This window comes from Xyrauchen texanus, chromosome 32 (genome assembly GCF_025860055.1).
Source record: "Xyrauchen texanus isolate HMW12.3.18 chromosome 32, RBS_HiC_50CHRs, whole genome shotgun sequence".
In the NCBI taxonomy this organism is placed as follows: domain Eukaryota; kingdom Metazoa; phylum Chordata; class Actinopteri; order Cypriniformes; family Catostomidae; genus Xyrauchen; species Xyrauchen texanus.
This window is the reverse complement of record NC_068307.1, coordinates 38,666,894-38,681,113: the sequence shown is the minus strand read 5'-3', so window position 1 is coordinate 38,681,113 and position 14,220 is coordinate 38,666,894. Positions and strand designations below refer to the sequence as shown.

The window sequence follows — 14,220 nt, the reverse complement described above, 5'->3', positions numbered from 1 at the left end:
AGTGGGTTGGCTGGAGTCCAGAACAGTACCTTCAGCTCTTCCAGTCAATGAAGTTGGAAAGGACCGGCCACCCATTTGCCTTCTCTAAATGACTCTGGGATGTTGGAAATGGCTGCTGGCAGGGAACCATGACATCGAGGGAGTTGTTGACCAGGTGGTGCTGGAGAAGCTGATCCGTCGGCTTCTGAAAGAGATGGTGGAATGGGTTCAGTGCCATCGCCCAGCATCGGTGGAGGAAGCGGTCCAACTGGTGAAGGACCATATGATGGTGTACACGAGGGTGGAAGAGCCCTCACACTCTCTCTCCCCTCCCCCTGTGTTTTCCTCGATCTCTTCTTCCTCCCCCCTCTCACTCTGGTCTCCCTCCACACAGTGCCATGGAGGCGTGGTATTCTACTGCCGAAGCCTGCTCCCCATTTGCGGGGCTTTGTCCCCCCCCCGCCCCCATAAATTCAGTGCCTCACCGCTCTCCCTTCAGGTGGATGCTAAGTGTCAAGGGGAGTACTCATTAAGCCTTGGTGGACACGGGTTGCAACCAGACCACTATCCACCAATGCTTGGTTCAACACGAGGCTGTGGGCACAACCAAGATGGTGCAGGTAAGCAGTGTGCATGGGGATATTCACAACTACCCTATAGTGACCTTCGTTATCACATTTTTGGGAAAAAATCATAGAGTGGAAGTGGCGGTTAGTTCCTGCCTCACCCATCCACTAATTCTGGGAACTAATTGGCCAGAGTTTTAAAATGTATTAAAGGGAATATATTCCCTTCAGAATGACGTGAGGGAGAGGGAGGCGTCAGCCCCTCTCACCATTTGGGGGTTTCCTGAAAGGGATCTCCCTCTGGAGCAGTCGAGAGATGAGACCCATAGGCATGCTATTGATGGTCTCCAGCCAAATGTCACACTTTCATATCCTTATTTTGCCATAATAAAAGAGCGGTTGTATCGAGTGACGCAGGATGCTCGAACAAAAGAGGATACAACCCAGCTGTTAATATGCAGAGCTGCCGGGAAATGTTATTCCAGAAAGCTATAATCCAATGGCGGGTCACTTATGGGAAAGGAAAACACTGGACCGTCTAATGGCCCATTTTTATTGAATGGGCATTCACGGGGATATCCGCAGGTGGTGTGCGGCTTGCCGTGAATGTCGGCGTTCACCCTGCGTTGCGGGGAGACATCCAGCCTGAGTCAGGCGGTGGCGATATGTGGCGGCGGGGGCATGGTCGAGTGTTCGTTCGGAGAGAAAGTGGTAAGGGTGCATACACCTGAGCCAGATAATGACTAATGCCTGTTTCCAATTGCAGTACGCTTGGGGAGAGTGGTATAAATGGAACCACGCCAGTGGCAAGTGGGGAGAAGAGCTACATGTCTGAAAAGACTGTTGTGTTAATGTGTGTGTGAAGCTGTAAAGCGCTTGAGTTTGTTCATTAAAAGCCTAACTTTGAGTGGAAGAATCCAGTTCCCTGTGTCCTCCTTCCCCTCCCTGCATGAAGTTTGTTACATTGGTGTATGAAAACATAAAGAAATGTGTAAAGGGATCAATGGAAAGGAGAAGGCGAGAACCGGCTTGACAATATAAATAATAGTTTTAATGATAAACTTAAAAGACAAACACACACACATGACGGACATGTCCGTAAACTATCTATCTCTCGTCGCACCACCGTCTGTCATCGGCCTTTATCCCTCTCGGACGCTTAATTTGCCTGATAAGGGACCGGGTGTGTATGATCACGACCCGGCCCCGCCCTCCACCCTGCCACAGAATGATACTGGAAACTGGATGTGTCTTCAGTGTATTTTATAGTGGATTGTATGTTCGGCTCATACCAATATGATTCAAACTCTGTAAATTAACTGTTATTGAAGATGGGGCAGTTAAAACACTTGGACATGATAGCAAAAACCTTGAGTAAACAGTTTAATCCTTTAATATTTCATATGCCATGACTGTGTGATAGTTTATAGTGCTGACATCCTGTTTACACTGGACGCACCAATTGACGAGATGCAATGGGTGAACACCGGGTGCGGAGACACAAATTTTCTAAACCATTTAGTTGTGTTGTTGTCAGTATTAGCGCCACCGCTTGCAGTGCAAAATGGAACCGGACATCTGTTTACTGTCGGTGTAATGAGACACGCCGCAACGGACACTTAATAGTAGACAACATCATTGATTATAACAGGTTCTATTGCTTTTGATGTGTAAACCCTGACATTTAGTTTTATAACATTGTTGAGCTGGTTTATTCTCTTCCGTTTAAAAAATGACTCTATTCGAGAGGCTGATAGATGTTAGCCAATCATAACAGTGGGCATTTACATTGAAGTTTTAAGGAGGTGCTTATGCCAAAAAAGAGCATTTGAGACAGAGCCTAAAAACAGGGTGGAAAATTTTACTAACATTATCAGTGGACCTGAGGGAAGATAATAAAACAAAAAAAGAGCATTTTATGACCCCTTTAAGTCTTATAGAATGAAACACACACACACACACACACACACACACACACACACACACACACACACACACACACACACACACACACACACACACACACACACATATATATATATATATATATATATATATATATATATATATATATATATATATATGTGTGTGTGTGTATATATATATATATATATATATATATATATATATATATATATATATATATATATATATATATATATATATATATATATATACATACATACATACACAATGAACCATGGAATAAGCAGTTTAAGTACATGTAAATTAGGTTTTAAGTCTTAAAGATATACACAGTATTTAGGATGAAAGATATCAAATCAAATTAGCAAATTAGCCTTAGCGAAATCAAATTATGTTGACTCCATAAACTAACAAGAAACTATGCATCTAAGCACAGGTGAGGAGAGATCGAACCACACAACTTTGCGATGCTGTTTGCTAATGTTTGTTGGAACTATGGTTTCGGAAAACACCATATTTTTTAACTATAGTGGTAACGAGGGAACTTGTGAGGTATAGTATATTTGGCTAATGATGCTTTAAGGAAATGCACCCCTGTGTGACAACTTGCCCCAGTCTTCCCTATATAGATACATAGATATACTGATTAAGCTGGGGGGAAAGGTAAAGTTATATGAAAATAACTGACTTAGCTGCATAAAAAATGACTTTTGATGTTATACTGTATTGTAAATGGCTGTTTGTGTTAAGTACTGGCTGTGAATGTTGTTTATAGATGGCTTGTGAGTATCTGTCTATGGAGGTGATGGAACGCTGGATTCTTAGTGAGTATCTCTGATTGACGTGCACACAAGCTTCATGAAATTTATAATTTCGTCTGCTAGTCTGTTAGATTGCAAAGTTAAATTACAAGAGCTCAAATGTGCCGCATAAAGAGACAATACTTTTATTTCAATTCATTTAAATTAATAGTTCATGCAAAAAATGTAATTATTTCATTATTTACTCACTCTCATGTCAAAATGCCTTTAAATAGTTGCTAAGGTCTTGCTGATGTACTGTATGCAAAAATATATTTCCATTGTTACCTGCCTTAAGTGAGGAGTTAATGTGGGTGTGTTATTTTGTTATAAATGTTTAGAGAACAGAAATGTCAACATACACTACATTTGTAATGCAATTTTTGTCTTATGATTGTCAGTTGGCTTCCTGTTGTGCCATAGCAGTCTACATACAAACACTGCCTCCCAGAATTTATGGAAGATGGCTCTTCGTAATGGTCTGTACATCACGGTCATCAGAGATGAGGTGTTGAACATACACAAGGTCTCAGAGGACATCTTTGATGGTCAAAAAGGGTAACACATGAACATTATACAATACGTACAGTGTACCTGACAGAAATGTAATGATTCTCAGTATTTTCTTTCCTCATTAAAAAATATTTCACAAAAAAAATTGCACATTTGAAAACTCCATTTAAATGTACAGTCACATGAGATTCTAGTCATATCAAAAGCCTAATAAAAGCTTCTACACGGAGTAGACAGACATGTTGAGATCACATTATCAGCTGAATACTCATTTTATCTTGGTAACCAAGTCAAGTAAATTTTATTTGTATAGCACATTTCACAAAACACATAATTTTAAAGCATCTTTACAGAAGGTCATGCCTTAATGTCCCCAGTAAACAGCTTTATAGAAAATCATGCCTTATTATCTTTAAGCCCCCAGTGAGCAAGTCGACTGTGGCAAGGGAAAAAAAACTTTATACAATGTTAGTTAGCAGAGGGAAAACTCCATTATATATTTAGTAAGTGGAAAGAAAAACCTTGGGCCTCATTCATAAAACTTTGTAAATATACATGTAAATTTGGAGTAATTTGCAGGCAAAATGGACCTTTCCGACAACTTCTCTCTGCATTCACAAATGCTGTACATCCCAGATTTGTTAGTAAAAGGGATAGTTCACCAAAAAATTTAAATGAATTCATTATTTAGTCACCCTTGCGTTGTTCTAAACCCATATTATCATCTTTTTTGGAACACAAAAGAAGAAATTTGGGAAAATCCATTTTTGTCCATACAATGGCAGTGGATAGTGACCATCTCTTCAAGCTTCATGTGACTCCTGCATTGTTCTGAAAGCATATGATAAGATTTGGTGTGAAATGAGCCAAAATATTATTTATTAAGTGAAAATCTAGACTGGCCTTTGCTCTCCTGGGTGTTTTCATGAGAGTGCATGAGAGCAGCAGTTCACATAGCCCCTGTTAGCGAGATGGGGCATTCAAGTGAAAATTTGCTCTGTTGTTGCTACAACCATAACACTGCAGCGATATTCACAATAGAGAACACAACACAGCTGCACACATACCAGTGAAGTTCAATTTCCGAGTACTCCGGTTCATACAAATAAACCTGGGGACAGAAATGCATCTCCTCTTCCACTTCAAACTCTTCAGACATGTTTTGTAACGTTGGTTTACTGGTTTGTGTGCAGCTGTGTTCTCTGTTGTGAATATCACTATGGTGTTCCGGTTGTAGCAACAACAAAGTAAATTCTCGCTTGATCGCCACATCTCACAGTGAGGGCTGTGTGAACTGCTGCTCTCAACCTGCACAGGAGAGCAATGACCGGTCAAGATTTTCACCAGATAATTACATTTGATTTGTTGTGTGGAAAATTGCCAGAGCCGATTTACCGGTATTTTTCAATGGGTCATGTCCACACAAGATTTTTAAACAAAAATTCTGTTGATTTTTTGGAAAAGGCCTTTGTGTGTTAAAGGGACTGTTGACAAAGTGATGGGTGCCATGTTATTGGAAGTTTAGTCATGGGTCGGAAGGGTGCTTCAGGCCGTGTAGTTCCAGAGGGGGTCATTCCTCCAATGTCACCTGTCACCTTGGAGCAAAACTACTCTCACTCTGGTTTAACAACAGTTCTGGTGGCCAGTCATGGCATGAGAAATTTGCTGATTTGTGTTGCTTGCTTAATTCTGTTTGTAGATTAAAGCTTCTAGCTAGCCCCCAGCTGGGTTACTCCTGCCTTCCTTGCTGCCTTCGAGACCTTGGTCCCATATCACCTTGGATTTTGATTTTGGGCATCCCCCATCCATGGCAACACTGTTTTAACAGAAGTCTACAGATTCTCCTAGACCACACATTCATCCCTCTGCCCAAACTTCCCTCATCAAGAGAGATGACTACCACTGTCAGTGGACGTGGTCTCCAATAGTTTGTGTCTCACTTTTAGAGGGAGTTTTGCAGACAGCTGGGGGCAACTTTTAGTCTCACTTCAGGGTTTCACCCCCAATCTAACATCCAGACTGAGCGTGCAAACCAAGACCTGGAAAGAGTGTTTCTATACCTGGCTTCCCAGAACCCTTCCTCCTAAGCTCAGCAGCTGACATGGGTTGAGTACACACATAACTCATTGCCCGTGTCTTCTACGGGACTATCCCCTTTTCAGTGCTGCCTAGGTTACCTGTCTCCTCTGTTTCCGGCCGGTTGCGTATCAGTTCCCACCACCAACGTCTTTATCCAGCATTGCCGTCACACCTGCAGAAGGATGAGGGTGGCCCTTGTTAAGACTAGGGGTTATGTTAATGCCTGGGCTGATTGCCATCATTCTAAACCTCCTAGTTGTGTCATGGGTCAAAAATTTTGGTTGTCCACCAAGGTAATTCCTCTTAAAGACTACTTCTCACAAGCTGGCCTCTAAATGTATGGAACTTTTTCTCATTGTCAAGGTCCTCAGCCCTGTCACTGTCTGCCTTGTTCTTCCTGGATCTCTCAAACGGATCCATCCCCTTTTCCATGTTTCACATACAAATACAACCCCAATTGTGAAAAAGTTGGGACTGTATGTAAAAGGCCAATAGAAACAAAAAGGAGTGATTTGTAAATTTACTTTGACTTGTATTCAAACAAAAACAGTATAAGTGTAGTGGACAGCAAGAATACAAAGGCATTTGGTAAAAATTTATAATAATTTAATTAATAACTAATTTACAAACATTATATAATGCTTTACAGATAATTAGTTAAAGTATATTTAGTTAGGATATGAGAAAATGTGCCTGTTAATATTTAATAATGAATTTAACTAACATTAACTAATGATCTGTTAAGCATTATGTAATGTAAATTCAAAACAATGTTTACAAATGTTATTCCTATATGGCTTTGCACATTTTATCATCTATAAATATATATATATTTTTAATTTTCTCCCCTTTTCTCCCCAATATCACATGCCCAGTTCCCAATGCGTGCTAAGTCCTCGTGGTGGCATAGTGATTCACTTCAATCCAGGTGGTGGAGGATGAATCTCTGAGACCGTCGATCCGTGCATCTTATCATGTGGCTTGTTGAGCGCATTACTGCGGAGACATAGCATGCACAACTCACCACGTGCCCCACTGAGAGCGAGAACCACATTATAGCGACCATGAGGAGGTTAACCCAACATAACTCTACCCAACCTAGCAATCTGGCCAATTAATTGCCTGACTGGTGTCACTCAGCATGCCCTGGATTTGAACTTGTGACTCCAGGTGTGGTATTCAGCGTCTTTAATTGCTGAGCTAACAGGCCCCCAACATCTATAAATGATTGCAAAATGATGAACAGATCATTTGTTAATGCAACTTTGAATGCTTATAAATATATATGACACTTTTTCATAAATTATTTATAAATGAGCTCATGTGAATTTTTTACATTTACAAATTCTTTCAGAAATTCTTAGTATTTTTCACCACTTCATGTTTACAAATTATTCATTAATGTCCAGCTGAATAGTAACCAACTGTCAGAGAATGCAGAAGTAAGACCCAAAAGCAGAGTTAAAATAAGGGGGTATATTTAAACAAAAACAAAGGCTAAATCCAACATAAACTACCCCATAAGGGAAACAGACAATCCAGGCTGGGGCAGAGAAGAATGGGGCAAAGGACTGACCGGACTGAGCTGGAACGAAACAGGACCGACAAACAGGAATGACATAGGTGAACAAACAAGACTGGAAACAAGACGATCTGGCACTGGACAGCAAACACGAGTACTATTCATAAATTCTAGATGTTTCTAAAGTTTTACTAAAGATTATTTTGCACCTTCATGGGCATTTGACTTTGAACTACTGTAACAAAGTTTGTGTAAGGGGTGTTTGTTCAATTTAGTTGTATGCTTGATACAGACATCAACAACAACAACACACAATAACAAGAACAGCCTACATTGATAGAAAAAAGTGTATTGCCTTAATAACAGATGTGTGATTAAAAAAAGAAAAGAAAAAAGAACAGGACTCAAATGTGCCATATCACAGTAGTAGTAGTAGTAGTAGTAGTAGTAATAATAATAATAATATACATTGGAGGGCAAAATTTTGGAATAATGTAGGGATTTTGAACTTATGGAAAGAAATTGGTACTTTTATTCACCAAAGTGGTATTCAACTGATCACAATGTATAGTCAGGACATTAATAATGTGAAAAATTACTATTACAATTAGAAAGAAAATGTTCAGAACTTACAAAACTCACAAAATCCTCCACATGCAGCAATGACAGCTTTGCAGATCCTTGGCTTTCTAGCTGTCAGTTTGTCCAGATACTCAGGTGACGTTTCATCCCACGCTTCCTGTAGCACTTTCCATAGATGTGGCTGTCTTGTCAGGCCCTTCTCATGCACCTTGCAGTCCAGCTGACCCCACAAATGCTCGATGGGGTTAAGATCCATAACACTCTTTTCCAATTATCTGTTGTCCAATGTGTTTCTTTGCCCACTCTAACTTTTCTTTTTGTTTTTCTGTTTCAAAAGTGGCTTTTACTTTGCAATTCTTCCCATAAGGACTACACCCCTGAGTCTTGTCTTTACTGGTGTTGAGTGGGTAAAATTCAATGAAGCTGTGTGCTGAGCACATGTGAGGTGTCTATTTCTCAAACTAGAGACTCTGATGAACTTATCCTCTTGTTTAGTTGTACATCTGGCCTGTCTCATCTCTTTTTGACCTTATTGGAGCCAGTTATACTTTGTCTTTGAAGACTGCAGTGTACACCTTTGTATGACATCTTCAGTTTCTGGCAAGTGATTTTCTAGTACCAAATTAGCAATTTAGAATGATTACTCAAGAGTGATGGCTGCTGGAAATGAGGCCTGTCTAGATTGAATAAAAAATTACTTTTTTCAAATAGTGATGGTGCTGTTTTACATCCGTAATATCCTGACTATACTTTGTGATCAGTTAAATGCCACTTTGGTGAGTTAAAGTACCAATTTTCTTCAGAAACAGCCAAATCCGTACATTATTCCAAACCACCAGTGTAAATACACATCAATCTTTCAATGTTTTTTTCATGAAAAATATTTACCAATACAGATTCGGATTAACAAATACATGTTGTTTTCTGGATCTTTTGAGCAGGTTCAGCAGGTCTTGCAATAAACCGGAATTACACAAAAGTTAAAGGAATTAACTTCTATTGACAGAAACATCCTGGTTACTTCCGTAACCTCCATTCACTGATGGAGTGAACGAGACGTTGTGTCGATGAAGTGACACTAGGGGTCACTCTTGGGGGCCTGAGATACATCTGATCTTTGATAAAATGCCAATGGGAATTGGCAAGTGGTATTTACATGCCACTCCTCCAGACATACAGGTTTAAAGGAGCTGGCGTGCGAACAGGTTTTTTGTCGGAAGTGAGTCATGTGGAGAGGTCCCATGGTAGGTCCTACCCAATGGAGTTTCTACAAACATGGTGACTGGGGCAGAGGGCCCTCTGCCCAAGGAAGATGCAATTTAGCGGAAGATATACATTGCACGGGGTTACCTACGGGGAACCGGCACATGTGGAGTACCTACCCCAGTACAGGGCTTAGTTAGCACATATACTGAGCAGGCAGCGAGTTTCTCTGCAAACTCGTCTTCCACAGGGCGAGGAGGATGTTGTCCAGGGAATACATCTTGTGAACACTACTGGGAGTCAACAGCGCACGTCTTCAGCTCACTATGTGCAAGCGATACACCGGGCCAACTGTCCTAGACTTACCTATTTGTTCCTGCTAAGACACGGGACAAACCGAAGATTGTAGAACCTTGCAAAGGTGTTGCCCAGCCCGCTGCTCTGCAAATGTCTGTTAGAGAGGCGCCACTGGTCAGGGCGCAGGAGGCCGCCACACTCCTGGTAGAATGGGCTCGTAGCCCTGCGGGGGGCAGCACGTGCTGGGCATGGAATGCCATAGCTATGGCGTCAATGATCCAGTGGGCGATCCTCTGCTTGGAGACAGCGCTTCCTTTCCGCTGTCCACCAAAACAGACAAAGAGCTGCTCAGAGACTCTAAAGCTCTGCATGCAATCCAATTAGATGTGTAAAGCATACACTGGACACAGCAATGTCAAGGCTGGGTCTGCCTCCTCCTGGGGAAGCTCTTGCAGGTTCACCACCTGATCCCTGAATGGGGTCATGGGAACCTTGGGCACATAGCCTGGTCGGGGTCTCAGGATCACGTGGGCTCAAAGGGGGCTCCCTGTAGACACCGAAGGACTACAGAGAAGGTCCCATGAGGGAACGAGGCACGGTCTGGAGGGGTTCAACCTCCTGGTGCCTCTCAGGAACCTGATGATCAGGTTGTGCTTCCCTAAGGACGTCCACTGTGTCGTGGTGTGCTGCTATAGTGGCTATATACACATTCAAGCTGGACGGAGAGAGCCCTGCAGGAAGGAAAGCACCGATCCGACTGCACATCTCTGGGGGTCTTTGCATCGGGAAGAACACCACTTAGTGAACAGACACCACTTCAAGGCATACAGGTGCCTTGTAGAGAGAGCCCTAGCCTGAGTGATCATGTCTACCATGGCGGGTGGTAGGCCACTTAGGTCTTCCACGCCCCATCCAAGGACCAGATGTGCAGATTCCAGTCCCTGAGAAAGAAGTCCTTCTTCAGGGGAATTTGCTAAGGGGGGGGTGGTGGGGGGGTTGACGCGAGGAGCATGAGGTCCTAGAACCAAGACTGGGTGGGCCAGTAGGGTGCTACTAGGATGACCTACTCCTCATCCTCCCTTACCTTGCACAGGGTCTGTGCAAGTAGACTCACTGGGGAAACACATAATTGCTGAGTCCAGGTGGCCAGCTGTGTGTCAGTGCTTCTATACCGAGGGGCACCTCGGTCAGGGCATACTAAAGCGGGCAGTGGGAGAATTCTGGGTAGGTGCCTTGACGGTTGATGTATGCCACTGTCATCATGTTGTCTGTCCGAGCTATCACATGCTTGCCCTGGATCAAGCACCATAACCTCCACAGGGCGAGCAGTATTGCCAACACAGCAGTTGATGTGCCAAAGACCGACGTTATAGCCACGCAATATATCCTGTGGCACCATGCCCATCTCGGGACTCGAATCCGAAGTCAGTGCTGAAGCAGTATCATATGCATCAACCCGAGCGGTGTGGCTACCGCTGAGGATGCCATATGACCCAGGAGCCTCTGAAACAATTTTTTCTTCTGTCTGAATGCCTTCAAACATGTCAGCACTGACTTGGCGCGCTCGTTTGTGAGGCGTGCCATCATCAAGACTGAGTCCAACTCCAAGCCAATAAAAGAGATGCTTTTAACGGCTTGGAGGAGCTTGCTCTTTTCCCAGTTGACCTGAAGCCCTAGTCTACTGAGGTGAGAGAGCACCAGGTCCCTGTGTGCAAACAACACATCTCGAGAGTGAGCTAGGATGAGCCAGTCATCGAGATAGTTGAGGATGCGAATAACCACTTTCCTTAACGGGGCAAGAGCTGCCTCTGCGAACTTCGTGAAGATGCGAGGGGACAGGGACAGGCCGAAAGGGAGGACCTTGTAATGGTATGACAGACCTTTGAACGTAAACCGCAGGAAGGGTCTGTGCCGAGGTAGAATCGAGACAAAAAATTTGTATGTGTCCTTCAGTTCTACCGCCGCAAACCAATCTTGATGCCTGATGCTTGCTAGAATGAGTTTTTGCATCAGCATCTTGAATGAGAGTCTGTGTAGAGCCCGGTCCAGTACTCGCAAGTCCAAGATTGGCCGCAACCCACCGCCTTTCTTTGGTACAATGTAGTAGGGGCTGTAAAACCCCTTCTTCATCTCGGCAGGAGGGATAAGCTCTATCGCACCCTTCTATAGAAGTTCACTGAAGGGAGGTGGACGCCGCTGAAACTGGACTAAGCTCCAGGCAAGGGGGACCAAGGGGACAATCTCATCGGACATACCACCAGATAGGGCTTTGCGGTGGGGCGGAGCCAGAGGCGCCACATTGACGTGGCTTGGGCCCTGTGGCCGTGCTGAGACGAGGGACATCGAAGCACTTACCTGGCTCCTGATACCTACCAGCGGATTGGTCGGGGATGGGGGAGGTGGTACATCGTCCCCACGGTCCATCGAAACCCATGGGCACGCAGGGGTGGGGGGCCACCACTGGAGCGCTGAACCTGCCAGAATGAAATGGTGGGCGGTGGTCATAATCACAGCCGTTCACACCGGGTATGTGATCCAGGGAATGAGAAAACTGCTCTTTTGTTGAGTTTTGGGTACCGCAGCTACTTGAGCGTGCGACGAATTTAAATGAGAATGAAACAAAGGATTCTCCTCCCGGCCCTCCACCGGAGGATGGAGTGGTCTGTCTTCCAGCTCCGGAACAGCAGGTCTCCTCGTCCATGGGTCGCCCATCTCAGGGGCACTTCAATGTCTTCTTCTTAGCATCCAGCTGTGAGACGGGTGGTGTCTGCTTCCTGTGGGGGGCTCAGGAGGACGCCTTGGTGACGAGCAGACGGGGTGTGGGATCTTGAGCCGTGCCGGGACAGGATGTGTTGAATGGCCTCCGTCTGCTGCTTTACTGCCGAGAACTGCTGGGCAAAGTCATCGACGGTGTCGCCGAATAGGCCAGCCTGGGAAATGGGGGTGTTAAAGAACCATGCCTTGTCGGCCTCTCACATCTGACTAGGTTGACGAAAAGCACCCCAGCACAACCAGTGGAAGACATCTCCATCACTGAGCTCATCACTTAAATGAGCAAGCAGAATGTTCATATCACTATCCAAACTTCTTTCCAGAGACCTTGACATTATTGTAGACTATCAGTTTATGATGTTTTAATGTTCTGGGTATTGCTTAACTGACATCAGATGTCTAGCAAATAATCTTGACTTGTTTGATTATAGATATGGTCTTCATCTTATTAGTTTACAGTGGAACAGCAGTTCATACTTACTACACCGTGCCGTAGCTACATCCAACTTAACCATTTGTATCTTTCCATCCAGTGCAGTTTTTCTTATCCATTCATAGTATCTTTTAGCATATTAGTACCATTTGTTTTTCTTGTTTATTTTGCTGTAAATAAAATGAATTTATTACAACTGTGTTTCCCTTGTGTTGATAAAACAGTAGAGGCTCTAAAGTTTAGGCAGAATCTCAAAAGTCCTTCAAATTAGATGACCCACTCCCTCCAATTTACATATATCTCATTTATTGACTGGTCCATTTGAATCATTCTTATACTGTTAAGCTGAAATTCTTTAGCTGGTGCTCAGATTCATAAATGGTGGGAGGGGTAATCTGACATTCATGACATATACATTGAGTGGCCATGTGATTATCTCTACAAAAGTATTTACATATTTTTTTTAATATATGCCTGCAACACATTCCAAAAAAGTTGAAACATGGGCCATTTAGGACTAATAACAATCTGGCAAGTAGAAAAAACAAGGTGATGTGAAACAGGTGATGTTAAACATGCGAGGCAATCATGTTATATAAGAGCCTACAAAAAGCCTAGTCCTTCAAGAGCAAGGATGGGTTGAGCTGTGCCAATTAGCCAACAGAAGTGTCAGCAAATAATCCAACGCTTTAAGAACAATGCTCCCCAAAGACAAATTTGAAGGATTTTGGTCATTTCACCCTCTACAGTACACAATATAGTTAATAGTTTCAAGCAATTTGGTAAAATCTCGGTCCAAAAATCCCTTCTGAATGAACGTAATCCCCTATCCCTCAAACGTCACTGTCTTAAAAACGTCAAATGGATATCATGACATGGGTTCAAGAATACTTTGGTAAACCTTTGTCCGGCAAAACCATTTGCCTTTGCATCAACAGATGCAAGTTAATTCTTTACTATGCAAAGCAGAAGTCATCCATACACATTATCCAGAAGTGCTCCCGACTTCTCTGGGCTCGGTCTCATCTAAGATGGAAAGTAGATCAGTGGAATTTAGTTTTGTGGTCTGACGAGTCCACGTTTCAAATCCATAATGTTCTCTGGGCCAAAGAGGAAAAGGTCCATCCAAGCTGTTATCTGTATCAGGTCCAAAAGCTAGTGTCTTTTATGGTGTGGAGGTGTGTCAGTGCCCATTGCATCTGGCCCATGGTAACTCTGTGAGGGCAACATTAATGCAGAAAGATATGTACAAATTTTGGAACAAGATATGCTGACATCCAGACATCCCTGCATTTCCAGCAGGACAACGGCAAACCACATACTGGCTGGATTACAAAGCTGCATAACTAGAGAATGCAGGTGCTAGATTGGCCTACCTGCAGTCCTGACCTGTCTTCAATTGAGAATGTGTAGCGCATTATAATGCGCAAAATAAAGCACCGTACAATTGTGCAGCTGAAGACATGCATAATGGATGAATGAGGGAAAATTCCACTTGCTAAACTTAAACTTGTGTCTTCAATGCTCAAATGCTTAATAAGTGTTATT

At 43.2% G+C, this 14,220-nt stretch overlaps 1 protein-coding gene across 1 annotated transcript in view; it reads left to right on the top strand.

Annotated features, from left to right (window-relative positions):
* nckap1l (NCK associated protein 1 like) overlaps positions 1-14,220 on the top strand; it is a 154,780-nt gene that overhangs the window by 39,762 nt on the left and 100,798 nt on the right. The window contains exons 8-9 of the mRNA XM_052101348.1: positions 3,247-3,295; positions 3,673-3,829. Of these exons, the coding sequence (XP_051957308.1) occupies positions 3,247-3,295; positions 3,673-3,829 (206 nt within the window). The remainder of the gene's footprint in view (positions 1-3,246; positions 3,296-3,672; positions 3,830-14,220) is intronic.